The sequence below is a fragment of the Papaver somniferum genome, chromosome 2, assembly GCF_003573695.1.
Source record: "Papaver somniferum cultivar HN1 chromosome 2, ASM357369v1, whole genome shotgun sequence".
Taxonomy (NCBI): Eukaryota; Viridiplantae; Streptophyta; class Magnoliopsida; order Ranunculales; family Papaveraceae; genus Papaver; species Papaver somniferum.
In genome coordinates this window covers 116423122-116437666 of record NC_039359.1, presented here as the reverse complement: position 1 = coordinate 116437666, position 14545 = coordinate 116423122, and the positions used below count along the sequence as shown (strand labels likewise).

At 35.5% G+C, this 14545-nt stretch overlaps 1 protein-coding gene and 1 non-coding gene across 2 annotated transcripts; both read right to left on the bottom strand.

The window, feature by feature from the left end:
• Positions 1 to 308: 308 nt before the first annotated feature.
• On the bottom strand, positions 309 to 380 carry TRNAP-UGG. The gene has a single exon. It is a non-coding gene; the product is annotated as a tRNA-Pro (tRNA).
• Positions 381 to 1857: 1477 nt separating this feature from the next.
• On the bottom strand, positions 1858 to 2931 carry LOC113351810. The gene has a single exon (XM_026595738.1). It carries the CDS (start codon positions 2929 to 2931, stop codon positions 1858 to 1860), a length of 1074 nt encoding a protein of 357 aa, XP_026451523.1.
• Positions 2932 to 14545: the final 11614 nt, after the last annotated feature.

Genomic DNA, 14545 nt, shown 5'->3' with positions numbered 1-14545 from the left:
CAAATATCTTCAAGAAAATCTCAGCAAAAGTAAATTCGTTTGGATAAATCGAGTTTATAGTATTTCGAGGCTTAAAGAATGTTCTATTTATAGTGCTAGCTGGTAGCTTCAATATTGCTTACGCGGACATTGTTTTTCTGATAGATTCTAACTTACTCGATCGTGCAGGCATCATCATTTGATTAAAGTTTTGGGTCAACTTTCACGTCGATCATGTGCAGCATCATCTGATATAAGGAAAAAAAATTACCAAAAAATAAAGCAAAACACTGATTACAGTTATTAATAAAAAATAAAGAACATAATTAGGGGCATTCCGAGAATCGAACTCGGGACCTCTCGCACCCAAAGCGAGAATCATACCAATAGACCAAATGCCCAGTTGATTTCTTACATGAAGTTTGCATATATTATATATGCATTTGCTGTTGATTGCCTACATGAAGTTTCACGCGTCTAAATGCAATTCTTTTCAGAATAGATCTACTGGCTCTTGAGAACTGATAAAGAGCTATGTTACAGACTTGCAGGTTATGAATCAAAATACTGTACCAGTAACTAGGATATTTTCCAACATTGTTAAGTAATCATACGGGAACCAAAAATTCGAAATGTGCATGTGAGAATGATGGCACATAAGATGTCACCTGCATTAGCTTCTATTTCTGCAAGAAGTGCCGGTGGCGAAGTTCTACATCAAAGAATAACTAAACAATAGTTTTTGATTCGGCAGTCAGGATTTCACCAAAGTTTAACATTTCGAAACACGAAGCTCAAGTAATCAACTTATGTTATGAATCTGGGTAGTCGATTCAATGTACATAATGACCAAGTAGTCAAGATTTTGACAGTTTTTACTCAGGCATATCATCTCTATCAAATCTGACAGGCAAACTAAAGTTTGGCAACTATGAAAATTCAATGGCAGCAAAAAAAATACTTGAATACAATTTAGCTTTGGAAAATCGTCATTGCTTCACTTGCTTATATATTTGATGTGTGATTCATCTACTTTTACGGCATCTTCCATCCTCTATGTCAGACAGTAGCTTGAGCCGTCTTGCTTATAATACGTGTCATAGCCTACAAATCATAATACTAATATATTTGATCTCCATAGAAAAATAATGTAAGCCTCTAGCATAGACGGTTGTTGAAGGGTCGGTCAATATAAAAGATGTACGTATATGTTTTTCTTGCCTAGAGCTTCTACTCTAGTACGAGTTGCTGCAATTTCTCCTGCATTTAACACTGTCTTTTGCAGCAAAATGAAACATCTTGCCGTAAATTTTATTTGGTGAGAAAATTGCCGTCCAAAGTTTTTGAACGTTCGCTATATCTCAACCTTGGATCAAGTATATGTATTCCGTACCAGATTTTGGTTTAATTTCTTTTCTTAACTACAAGCTAAAGATTTTTTTTTTTGCTTGCATCTACCTTCAGCTTGGGGGAGGGTAATTAGTTACTAGCAGGGACAAGTTTCAGAGGATGGCCATAATTGTTGCCGCAGTCTCCTAGCCTGTTTGGCCTTGTTTTGAGTTCTTCTTCATCTCATAAAAGCAGTCCATAAAGAACTCATGCGGCTAGAAAACGGGTTATTTCATAATCCCTTAGGTACATCGAAAGAGATGCTAGAAAATGTAATGCGAAAAACAGACATCATAAACGTAATGTCACACGAATATTCATTTGTAGCATTAGATAATAGGAAACCGCATATATATTTTGCATTCGACACTACAATGTAGGATGATGCATATATAAAACCAACAACATAGAACAAGCAGCCTAAATAGATTTTTGGAACTTAGAAAAGCCTAGTAGCATGCTTAATTAATAACATTTCGAACCCACCACTTAAACCTCCAAGAGATTGTCTTCTATACCATTATCATTACCAACAAGCCCTTGCATCTCTATAACACTTTCGTTCAGAACTCCTTGGCCAACCACTTGATTTTGGTAGTACTTGAGATTTTGAGCAGTTAGCCCCAAGAAATTCACCACTGCCAGTGCCATGACAAATAACGAACTGACCAAAAGCCTTACTATGATGTTCGCGTCATTGCCCATAAGGGTCAGAACAACCTCTGCGATACAAGCAATTTCATAAACAGTACCCAAGTAGAAAAATACAAGGAAGCCCGTAATAAATTTCTTCTTCTGTAACAGTTGTTTACTCTTCTTTATGGCTGCTGAACCGTATATGTTTGGTTCAAGAACCGAAACCATGTTGGCAAAGTTCCACCATGCTACAAAATTCCCATGAACAACGAAGACGAAACAAACATAGAAGATAACAAGTATGGTACCAATGACGAATACCAGGACATAATTAATTTTCAGCACCGTACCAATTAACGTAACAATTGTGCAAACCAAAGCAAGAACGGCCAAGTAAGCTGTGTAGTGCAAGAAAATGAGGGGTAAGGCGTGAAGAAAGGTGATTGCAAGACGTTTTATGATGCGAGGAATAGCGGAAAGAATAGAACTGTAAGACAAGGGTTTAGAAACGTAAAGAGAAGCTACAGTGAAGGTTGTAGCAGAGACAGACAGAAGATAGAAGGCGAAGAACAAAACAAGGGAGATGCAGTAGTACCGGATAGAATTCAGTTTCAAGAAAAAATGATCGGTAGGATATGCGCCAACAATTTCTTTATACATAACTAATGGATTGGTAGATTGATGTTCAGGTGATGATAAATGGTAAACTTGATAGACAAAAACGATAAAGGCTACGTTCAGATTATTAATTTCCAACATGAATTGTAGAAACGAAAGAGGGAGTATGAGGGTGAAGAAAACCAAGAAGAATTTTTTTGGAGATGCTTTCAATATTGTTCTTACTGATTCTTTGATGGATGAAACTCTCACTAATTCTTTGATCTTTTGCTGTGCATTCAAAACTTCAAGATCTTCAAAAAATTCCATTAGTACTGTTGGCTAACTCTCACTTGTGGTTAGAGAAGAAAAGAGAAGAAATCTAGACTCTAGAGGATTCAGTGGAAGGATTTATAAGAAACCTGCTTCTTGCTTAAGTTATGAGGTGTTATAATTGTTGAAATGAAATTGCAATTAATAGGGGGTCTTGGTTGAGGCTTGCCAGAGCTAGCTTACTACTAATAAGATATTGACGCACTTTCTTTTCTACTGCTATTAGTTGTTTTATCTTTTATTTCTCTGACCACTTTTTCTCTCTGATCATTTTTTCCTCCCACCACCTAATCTGCTTTACCATTTTTAGCATGGCATTCATTAGTAAGTAGTAACCCTCTGAAACTCTCATCACAAGTGGAAGACTAGGAAACTTCCTAGTTGCCACAATAAGGATGGGACGTCACATGCCAGACATATATTAATTGCCAAAACCATAATAGGGTGTTTGGATACCATACGTAGAGAACCAAAAACAATTTTCTTTTGCTCTTAAAAGTTATTTTGAAGTTGTATTTTCAAACCAACTTATAGCATTTTGTAACTTCTAACAGTGTATCCAAAAGCCCTTTGGATTTTTACCAATCACTTATTACCCTGCAACCTATGCCCTATCGTGATCCTATTATTTCAAAATCAATAGACCCAACCCACATCCAACATATTCATCTCAATTTCACACATCAATATCACTTGCACTTTTATATTTCTACCCGGCATTTATTACACTTCAAAAGCAGTAGTCACTTAACAAAAATCCACAATTTAACCAAAACCCTTGTGCAAAAACAAACCAAGAAGCAACAATAGCTAAACAAACCTTACGCCAAAAATTTACCTCAAACTTAAAACCATTGAGAATTTTCTTCATCTCATCAAATCTCCTCAATTCTAGCAATACTCTCAGCCTCCTCTATGCTTGTGTGCTATAGGGTGTCATAAACCTTCACCAGACTTGAAATGAATGATGTTTGCAAGATTTCATTTTCAGGTACCACCGCCAACACCTATCCTACAAGGTCTATGGAATTCTTGATACTATTGTTCCATTATTTTCTTTTGTCTTAAAGAAGTAAACACATTCCGAGTCGTGAAATTAGTTTGGAAGCTGTTCTTGCTTGCTATTTATACTCTTGGCCGGATGTTTGAAAACAGTTGGAATATCACTTCTTTCCGCAATATGATGGGATTACTGCTTTCGTTTTGTTTGGAATCAGAACGATTTTTTGGGGACTACTCCAAAATGGTGGGGGACTACTATTACTTTTTTGGGTGGATATTAGAAGTAATATTGAGTCACCCCTTATCTAAGTTTTTTTTTAATACCAAACTTGTCCTTGGTAATGATTAGTGAGTTAATTAATGATTAGTGAGATTAAATTAATAAGTTGATTCTTTCCAAAAGAAGAATTATTGAGAGGGAGAAGAAGAAGATGAAGATGATAATGAAGTTGAGGATTTTGGAAGAAAAAAAATTAGATCTTTTTCTTTAAGAGTCACGACAAGAGTATGATGTTTTGGGTATTCATGGATACTTCAAATTTATTTAATGGTGCTTGAATTGGCCACAACATTCCTAAAAATGAACAATTTACAAATTGATTTCGGTTTGGTTAACAAAGTTCGGCTACGACATCTGAAGAACATGTACCCGAACTCATCTGCAAGTGTAGTTCGGTTAGTGTTTCTGAAAACACAGGTAGCCAAACTCAGCTTTAATGGAGTTTTTTCTTTCAGAGAAAAGTTCGGTTAGGAGAAGAAAATTGCGACGTAACCGAACTAGGAGTTCGCCTAGGAAAAAAAATTGCGACGTAACCGAACTCAATATATAGGTTTTTCAGAGAAAAGTTCAGTTAGGAGAAAAAAAAATTACGACGTAACCGAACTTTTTACGACGTAACCGAATTTTTTACGTCGTAACCGAACTTTTTTGCGACGTAACCGAACATTTTACGACGTGACCGAACTAAAAGTTCGGTTGAGGCATTTTTTTTGCGACGTAACCGAACTTTTCTCTGGGAAAAAAAACCCTCCATTAAAGTTGAGTTCGGCTAGTTCGACAAAGTTTTTCATATAATTGCTAGCCGAACTTCTCTCTGCAACTTCCATTTTCAACCCATTTTGATGATTACTTCTCATTTTTTCAACCAAAAACGAATGACAAGTAATGGGTTTGTTATAATTTTGGTTTTGATTTTGTTTTGTTAATGATTTAAATTAAGCTATATATAAAGGTGGCGGTGATGGTGGTTTGAGGTGGTCGGTGGTGGTGATGGGAAGAGGTGGTTATATATATATAGAAGGTGGTGATGGGAGAAGGTGGTTATATATATATATATATATATATGTTAAGGGTAAGTTAGTCATTTACACACTTTAAGATACCCCTTATAACTATAGGTTAGATATTCTTATCACTTAGTAGTCCCGCACCATTTTAGAGTAGTCCCCAAAAAATAGTTCTTTGTTTGAACCACATAAATATGAAATGGGCTTATTAGGATCTTCAGCCCATTAGCCTTAAACAATTGGATCATGGGTTGAAGTCTAAATCCATTAAGGGTTAAAAACCTAATCTGATGGTATTTATTAAAGGTGACTAAATTCATTGTATCCTAAAAAGTGGATAAATTTGTTGATGGTAAGACCAGGCATAAATTCAAACCAGGAAGTTAGAATTAATTTAGATGTGATTTAGTCCAAATAGATTAATTAATCTGGTCATCCTGAAAGGAGGGGATGAATATAGATTATTTATTGGACTAAGTACATTTTTAATATCTAGATATAGACTAGATTACTGCAGCAGCAGTGCGGGGACGACCAAAGTTTGGAAGCAACTTCGTGGAAATGTGGGGCTGTTTTTTGTGACAGTTTTGTAACAGTTTTGCAACAATTTTCGTAACAGTAATAACAATAGTAGGTGTAATATTTATGTGATACTATAATGTAACAATTTTGTAACAATGTTTTTTTAGCAACAGCAGCTTTAGATCCGATGGCCGAATTTTGTTGACAATCAACGATCAAGATCAAAATTAAAAGTATAGGTGATGATTTTTTTGCCATTTTCACGCCGGAAATACCGTCAATCGGTTAGACTTCCGACCGTTTTGATTGTGCCTAATCGTAGTCGTGGTTGATGACTATTTTATTGTTGATCCAATTTCATGGAAAGAAAACCAATACGCGTTCAATTTTTGCGATTCAAAATCTAAAAAAAACGTTACAAACGGACTACATTTTGGTTCCCCTATTGAACACTAAGGGTACTCCCTTCGGTCGTCCCAATAATTCTGATTTCAAATAAAGATGAAACTGGAAAGTATTTGGTCTAGGTACATTATCAAAATGACTGCAGACAGGTAATTTACTGGATGCATCCCCTCTATAACCTATAAATAGAGGAGGAATTTCAACTAGAAAGGTACACATTTTTAATCCTTCTCTCTCCATAAAAACTTGCTTAGAGCTCTTACTCATTGAGGCATCAGAGTGTCTTTGCAGGTACCCCCTTTCTTCATTCATCAACAATTCTAAGAGAGTCAGAGTCATTGGAGAGTTGAGCTGAAATCTCTTCATCATCAAAGAACGCATCTCGAGGAATATGGTGAATCATTTGACGATTAACAATTCATTCATCAGGTATAAATCGTAATTCATCCAACGGTTAAGATTACATCTTTCAATAAAAATCTCGAGGAGTGTTGTAGGAACATTTTTGCTACAACATGTTCCTAAGTGAAAAGTAATGACTGCTTGTCTAACCCTTGCTTTTATTCATGGATGATTTGTGGTTCCTAATGCTTTCGTTCCAGGGTGAAAAGATGGGATTAATGCTTTCGTTCCTTATAGTCCAGATCTATTATCACTATTTACTTTGCGCAGGCAGTTAAAAGCAAAGTTGCTTCTTTTATTAACGAAATAACTTGCTTTTAGTCTTACAATACAATTTCAGATAAATATCACAGTAACTTGAATAAGAGATTTAGACATAATAACAGAATAGAAGAAGAAGAAAAAAAAAACATCATATCTATAATGGAGAACTGTTACGTATGTTAGTAAAATGCCTGACACGGACGGCGCATAAGTTGGTTTCCTTCTTCTTTAGCAACTAAGTAAGGCATCGGGTGTCTTGCAATACCAACACTGGATGACGACGGATTCTCGACAATGCATACTATCAACTGGCATCCATCCCCAGCTGAAAAGCATCATATTTTAAAACCATATGGGCACAAGAGTTGGGTATTCTTAACATTTAAATATGCCAGGCAAATCAGTTTGCAGGCAGTAGCAACACTGCGACACTGGAAACCCAAATCATTCTGCAGAAAGCAAATTTACGTTCCACTATACCCATTTTAGGCTAATCCTGAAAAATAAAATCATGGTGCCACATTAACACGAGATAAAACATCAAGAGAACATAGATTTTAAGTTTTTGCACCCATAAGAACTCAAAACCAAATTGAGTTCCTTAGCCTGCCATAACATTCAGCATATAACTAGAAGCATATAAAATATGCACCAATCCCTACATCTACACAAGAATGAAACTATACTCCCTCCATCCCAAATTAGATGAGCTAGTTGGTTTTAAGTTTTATCTCATAAATAGATGAGCTATATCTCTAATCAAGGGGATATTTCTAAAACTACCCTTTAAATTAATTATTGTTAGTATAAGAAATATATATAATTTGATATCCATGTTTATATTCGTTAGGTAGGTGTTTTAAAATGTTTTTCAACGGTATAAAGTTTACAAAAAAAAACGTGGTATAGTTTAAGAGATAAATCATTTCTAAGTTTTACTAGTTATTATCCATAAGTGTAGAATTGTAACAAATATTTAAAGATACTCTCCTTTCCTCCTTGCCTTAAGAATTGTGCAAACTACAGTTAGCTCATTTTCTTTGGGACGGATGGAGCACATTACAAGTTTATAACATCTCAAGAGTAAATTGAGCATTAATTTGGTTAAAATTGCAAAACTATTGATGACCAAAATTTCCAAACTGTAAACCAAATGAGCGTTGTTCTAATCTCATCCCATAAAAAATATTTCATTCATAATTCTGATTGACATTCACCTATTTACAAGTTTGGAGAAATAAATTTGAAATTGGATTTAGTCAAGTACCCACCATTTCTAAAAAAAATTTGAAACTAGAAAAGGTTTTTGTAAATCTGAGATGCTAAAAGGGAGGTTTTTGAAATCTTAGTTTTTTATTTTGATAGGGTTTTAAGTGAAGTCCGATTTCATGAGGTGTGAAGAAATCAGACTTAGAGGGTACAAAGATAATTTTTGGGCCTACACAGAGAAACGATCCTTCTAATTCACACGGTTTCATAAAAGGAAATACGAAATAGCTTCCAATAGTAGAAACCAGGTTCTATATTTCTACATGGATTATGACAATTCTCAAAAATAGAATCATTCCCTTCTTTTTATTTGCTAATAAAGTAAAATTATCTATATAAGCTGCTAGACCGATGAACACCATAAACAATCTTGGTTTCTGCAGAAGGAGAGAAAAGGAGAGATTTGAGTCAATTAACAGTTTAGTTAGCAAGTAACATACCATGGCAGAAGCAATTGATGAGAAGAAGTACCGGAACAGATGTTTATTTGGTAGTGAAAGCGGAGGTGAAGAAGAAGAAGACGGTCTCCCAATTCCACCTATGGACGAGGAATTCTTGAGTATGAATAACGATGACCCGGAGATAGTACTTGATGGTGATTTTCTTTTTGATGGAATAGGAGAACATGATGCACAACAGGATTCAAGTAACAAAACAGAACAAGTAATGTTGGTTCAGGTAAACAGTTGAACAAGTTGGTTTTGTTAGAGCATTGCTCGGTAGAACTCGCATGCGTTGCTATCTCAAGCATGTTTGTCAATGTTAGTGATCAAAACTATAAGTCTTGATTTCTAGCCTATATAGCTAAAGGTATCGGACTAGGATAGAAAGTGTAGTTGAGCTCAAGAACTCCATGGAAATCATCATACAAGACGAAGGACTACTCAAGGAACTGGTGGATCTTCATCGACTAAAAGGTATGTGGAGACTTGAACTTATCTGTCAGTCAAAAGTTTATCTATTCTATCTCCTACTCTTGAGACAAAAGTCGTTTTGATATATAGACTTTCATTATGCACATTTGCTATTTCGAGCCGAGTTTATCTCGCCTATCTATTTCTCGAAATATGTGTTGGTAAGCTTTCGCTTTAGCCAAATTCATCTTTACCTAGTGACGAAAGTCATGTTATGTTTCAATCACTTTGCAAATTTCTCTGACGAAAAATGGTCTGTGAATAACGGCTATATCCGTCCTCTAATAATGTTTCAATGATTGAAATGAGAGTTTAGATTACATAACCATTGGTAGGATATAAACATTGTTGTGGAAACACATATATGTATAAGTCCTTATTCCTTGAACCAAAGTTTGCGAACTTTGTTGATCAAGAGAAATGGAAGTGGCGTGAGCCAAGTCCACGAACTGGTGGAAGTTCTCGACCCGAGAATTCCTGCTGGAGTTTGTGAACTCCTTCCATGAGCTTAAGTCCGCGAACTTGAGCAGGTTATATCTAAAACCGGTTGTTCTTGAACTCATGTTTATTTAAACTAAGGGATGCTTTTGCAAACCGTGGCTATAAAGTTCATGAACCGATTCGAGTGAATCAAACCGTTTTTTCTTCGATTGTGTCTTGTGTAGTTACATAATATCTAAGCAATTGAACAACTCTCTAACTAGTTCATTTGAGTCATTTGAACTTGTTATGGTGAAGAAGAATATGGTTGATATGAAAGTAATCATATGGCTAACCATTTGGTTAACTATTGTTGAACCAACAAATGTTAATGTTTGGGAACGGTTCGTCAACCCAAAATTGGACATTTCATTTGTGTGTAACAAGCTAAGTTTTCGATCCAATGGTTGAGAAATATTAGCTTGAATCTAATCATGTTTCATCTAACGGTGAATATTGAATGCATTGTTACCAAGCTAACATTGATTGCGAACCCTGATTTGAAAGACTATATAAGGGAGAACTCTAGAAAATGGGAAACCTATTCCCCACACATTATGTGTGATACTAGGTGTGCTAAGCTAGAGTCGATTCTCCTTTAACCTTTAGTTTCTTCTTCTAAATCAGGTTAACGACTTAAAGGCCTCATTGGGATTGTGAAGCCAGACCGATACTACTTTTATCGTAGTTGTGTGATCTGATCTTGTTGTTTCTATCGTTACGAGTACGATTGTAATAATTGGATCAAGATTTTATATCTCCAATAGGCAAGATAGAAAAGAAGTCACAAACATCTTCATCTCATCGTTTGTGATTCCGCAATATCTTTTTTCGCTGCGTTGATTAAGATTATTGTGAGATGATCAATAATACTAGGTTGTTCTTCGGGAATATAAGTCTGGGTTATTGATTGGTTCCTGTTCACCTTGATTTATCAAAAGACGGAAAAAAAAACACGCAGGTATATTCGTGGGAGACGGATTTATCTATTATCCTAGACTTTTCTGTGTGATACAGATTTGTCTATTAAAGTCTTCGACTTTGGGTCGTAGCAACTCTTAGTTGTGGGTGAGATCAGCTAAGGGAATCAAGTATGTGGCATCCTACTGGGATCAAAGGTGTAGGAGCATAACTGTACCTTGGATCAGTGTGAGATTGATTGGGGTTTAACTACAGTCCATACCGAAGCTAATTTGGAGTAGGCTAGTGTATGTAGCGGCTTAATACAGTGTGCGTTCAATCTGGACTAGGTCCCGAGGTTTTTCTGCATTTTCGGTTTCCTCGTTAACAAAATTCAGGTGTCTGTGTTATTTCTTTTCCGCATTATATATTGTTATATAATTGAAATATCACAGGTTGTGCGTTGTTCAATCAATTAGAATATCTGACCTTTTAGTTGTTGATTTAAATTGATTGACACTTGGATATTGGTCTTTGGTACCATCCAAGTTATCTCTCTAGTATTTGATAAAAACTCGCATATTTCTATTTGCTTGAGTATATATCAAATCGAGAGATTGAGATATAAACTCTTTGATATACTTTTATCTAGGTTGAGTATGACTGTCTAGTTGATTCTCTAGAAAGTATATTGGAGTTTGTTCATACAGATTGCTAGTCAAATTGTTGGGTGTGGTTGTTGTACCCTCGCTTTTTCAATTGGTATCAGAGCAGGCAAACACGTTCAAGACCTCACAAGTCTGTGTTTGTAGCGATCTGACTCTATGGACAGAAAGGTCTCTAGAAACGCTTCACCAGGATAAAAAACCAATCGTAGAAAAAGGTCTAATAAACTGGTTATTCTCCAGAAAAGTAGGATGAACAAATCCGGATCAATTCTGATCTCATAGCATAAATTGCAATGCTTAAGGATTTGAAATCTGTTAAAATCCCTTTAATGGATTTGAATAACTTCAGTTTCTTCTCTCTGAAGAACAATCATAAGTCAAGTAATAAACAACATTCACAGGTTGTCAAAACTGATATGACTCGGAACTTTTCTGACGATTCCAAAAATGTTGGCCCATGTTTGTTTTGTGATTCCTCTAGTCACTTTCAACATACTTGTATGTCCTTCCAAAAGAGACTGAAAGTTGATGGGTTGTCGTAGGCACAAAAAATTAATAAATATATTTCCCACTAATTAACTAGTATTATAGCGATAGTAAGAGATCGTTCCCACAGAGAGCTGTGTAATTGCTAGGTTATTTGATCAGCAAGATAAAGTAAATAACAAAGGGGGTTTGGTTGTGAGATAAATAAAGAGACAATAAAGAAAAGGGATGATTAAGGAATCCTTCGCCGTTACCAAGTGATAACTGGATTAATATACTTATCTATTGTTTGTAAGAACCATTCATCACCAACCGTGGAATAACAGCTAGATCAGTGTTATCCCCAAAACTCCTTTTACCACGGATACGGAAGCTCTCCAATATCAGATTCTATTCAACTGAACCACCAAGTAGTAGCTCACTCAAGGTGTAATTCAATCGAACACTTTAATCTTTGTGAATTAGGTTGATCCCAGTAGTTAAACTCTTAGCTCAAGGTTTACTTGCTGGTGTTATCTTCACACACGATTGATACACAGAATCCCTCTGTAAGGTCTCGTGATTTCTACTTGTGTAGAGAGTTAATCGACGATTACTTATCTCATAACTTCCACTAGCAATAGAACAATCAATATATTGATCTAGTAGGCCTCCCAAATCAATATAAGAATCACTCATAAACCCTAGATATGGTAAAGAAAAACGATGATGATAAAAACTCTCAATATATTTGTATTTTTAATGAATCTTCACGCTTAGAACCTTGAATTCATCCTTAATCAACAAAGGATTTAGCTACTCATATTACAAAGAAGATGATAATGGTGGTTTCCCCCTAAAGGGGTAAACCCTAGGTTTTGATGTAAAACTTGTGATATCAGATTCGATATCTTTTACATAACCTAATACCTTTTTATAGGTTTTGCTTGGATTCCAAGTATTTAGTTAGGTTTAAGAACCCGACCCGAAAATATGACCTAACGACTCCAAACGTGCCATTAGGCCTTCCAAGGTGTGAATAAACGCTTCCCATTTGATAAGTTCGCGTACCCAGTCCGGAAACTTCAAATTCCAGCATATATTTTCAGAAATAAGTCTGCGAACTCGGTTCGCAAACCCAGTTCGCGGACTTCACTGTCTTCGGTATTCAATGAAAACTGTTTTGGCCACAACTTCTTCATCCGAACTCGGAATGACCTCATTCTTTTTGAATTCTTTTTATCTTTCAATTATATTCAAGATGATGATGAGAAATCCTTAATTTGAATGAGTTAAGATTGGTCTTTAGCCTGAGTCTTGATTATGAGCGTTTTGCTCCTTTTCGTCGCACTTCTTCCACTTCTCTTGGACTTGGGCGCTTGGATACTTGGAATACTTATCTTCATAGATCTTTTCAAAATTTTGTAGATCCTTTTTGTATGATTCACCTATTGGAGGCAAATAAGAGAAAACAATAGTAATAGTACGAATACATGCAAGAATAATAGCTAAAACAAGTATGGAATGGACACTAAAATCATATGAATTATGCACTTATCAAATTCCCACACACTTAGCTTTTGCTAGTCCTTGGTCAAACTAAATAAAACTAATCATAAATACAACAACTCCAGGTCGTGAGGACACGGTTACTCTTAGCATGAATAACAGACCTTTAAACCCCTAGGTGTCCCTAGTGGACGATTTATAGTCTCGTGAGGGCTTATAAGAGGTATACCCACAAAACCTACTCCAATTTCTCTCCTTGGAAGAACCACTAAGGATAGACGCAAAGTAAAAAGCCAAATAATTAGCTTGCATAAGTTCTTTAGCCACAAACATCCCACATACATTCCAATCCGCACACATAAGCAATTACTTAAGTATGTCATTCAACCTGATTGCAAAACTTTACTAAGATAGCCATTGTACTTGTTGCAACGTTTTTCAAAACACTCGCACTGAAATCACATGGATAGATAAGAAAATGGATATAGAAAATTGAAGTATGCAAATGTTGACTTAAGTGAAAGATGTTACCCATAATACTTGTATGAATGAAGGATATATATTTATAGCGCACTAGTTGAGAGAAGCACCCATTTAATTCGACCACATGATTAGATACTCTAAGCGCTTGTTCCTTTTCAGCAAGTATGTGATAGTTTTCTTGGATCCTGCACTCCACGCTTGCTTAGGCGACGGAGACAGGGACAACGTTTCACACATACTGCTATCAAAGTATCAAGAACCTCATCAATAGTCTCTTTGACTTGATATATAATGATGATATGGTTTTTGTTTTCATCGACTATGATTATCCGCGATTCCGGACCTATCATTTATTAGTGTCGATAAATGAAGAGGAGCCTTATATATATTATTATTATTGTTTCTTTCTTTTCTTTATATATTTTTTTTTCGGCTCACTCTTTACGAGTGTAATACAATTGTCTTATGGGGCTTTCAAATACTCAACCAATGATTACCTTGCTACAACATCCATGGCAGTATCAGGATCCCACCAAATCACCTTAGAGAAACATAAAACTGTAAAAATAAAAAGAAAGTGATTCAGTAATGATTTACTGCGAGGATGACTCTTTCAAATGACTACCATATTTTAGTTTCGCATCCAATTATGAACGTATATATTTAAGGATTGTGGAATTGATAAAGTGGAACTCAATCTATAGTCGTAAGAACTGTTTCAACTTTAAAAGGTTTAGAGTGTCATCCTAAGTAGCTCATAATTAAATCGAAAAGATGAAGTCTCAAGAATGCAAGAAATCAAAGAGTATTATTATTATGTGTATATGCATAAAGTATATCACTAAATGCTCCCCCACACTTAAACTCAACGTTGTCCTAAATGTTCAAAACCGAAAATTCTGATTTCTGACATAACAGCCCTGAAAACCTCAAAAACTTTACAAATGGGTAGGGAACTAGGAAAAAACATCCTAAATTAAAGTTGTTCACCTACGTCTTTTCTATAACGTGTCAAAATCTCACAATGTTTCTATAAATAGG

Coding starts and splice junctions, on each gene's coding strand:
- LOC113351810 (XM_026595738.1), bottom strand. CDS start 2,931: ATGGAATTTTTTGAAGATCTTGAAGTTTTGAATGCACAGCAAAAGATC.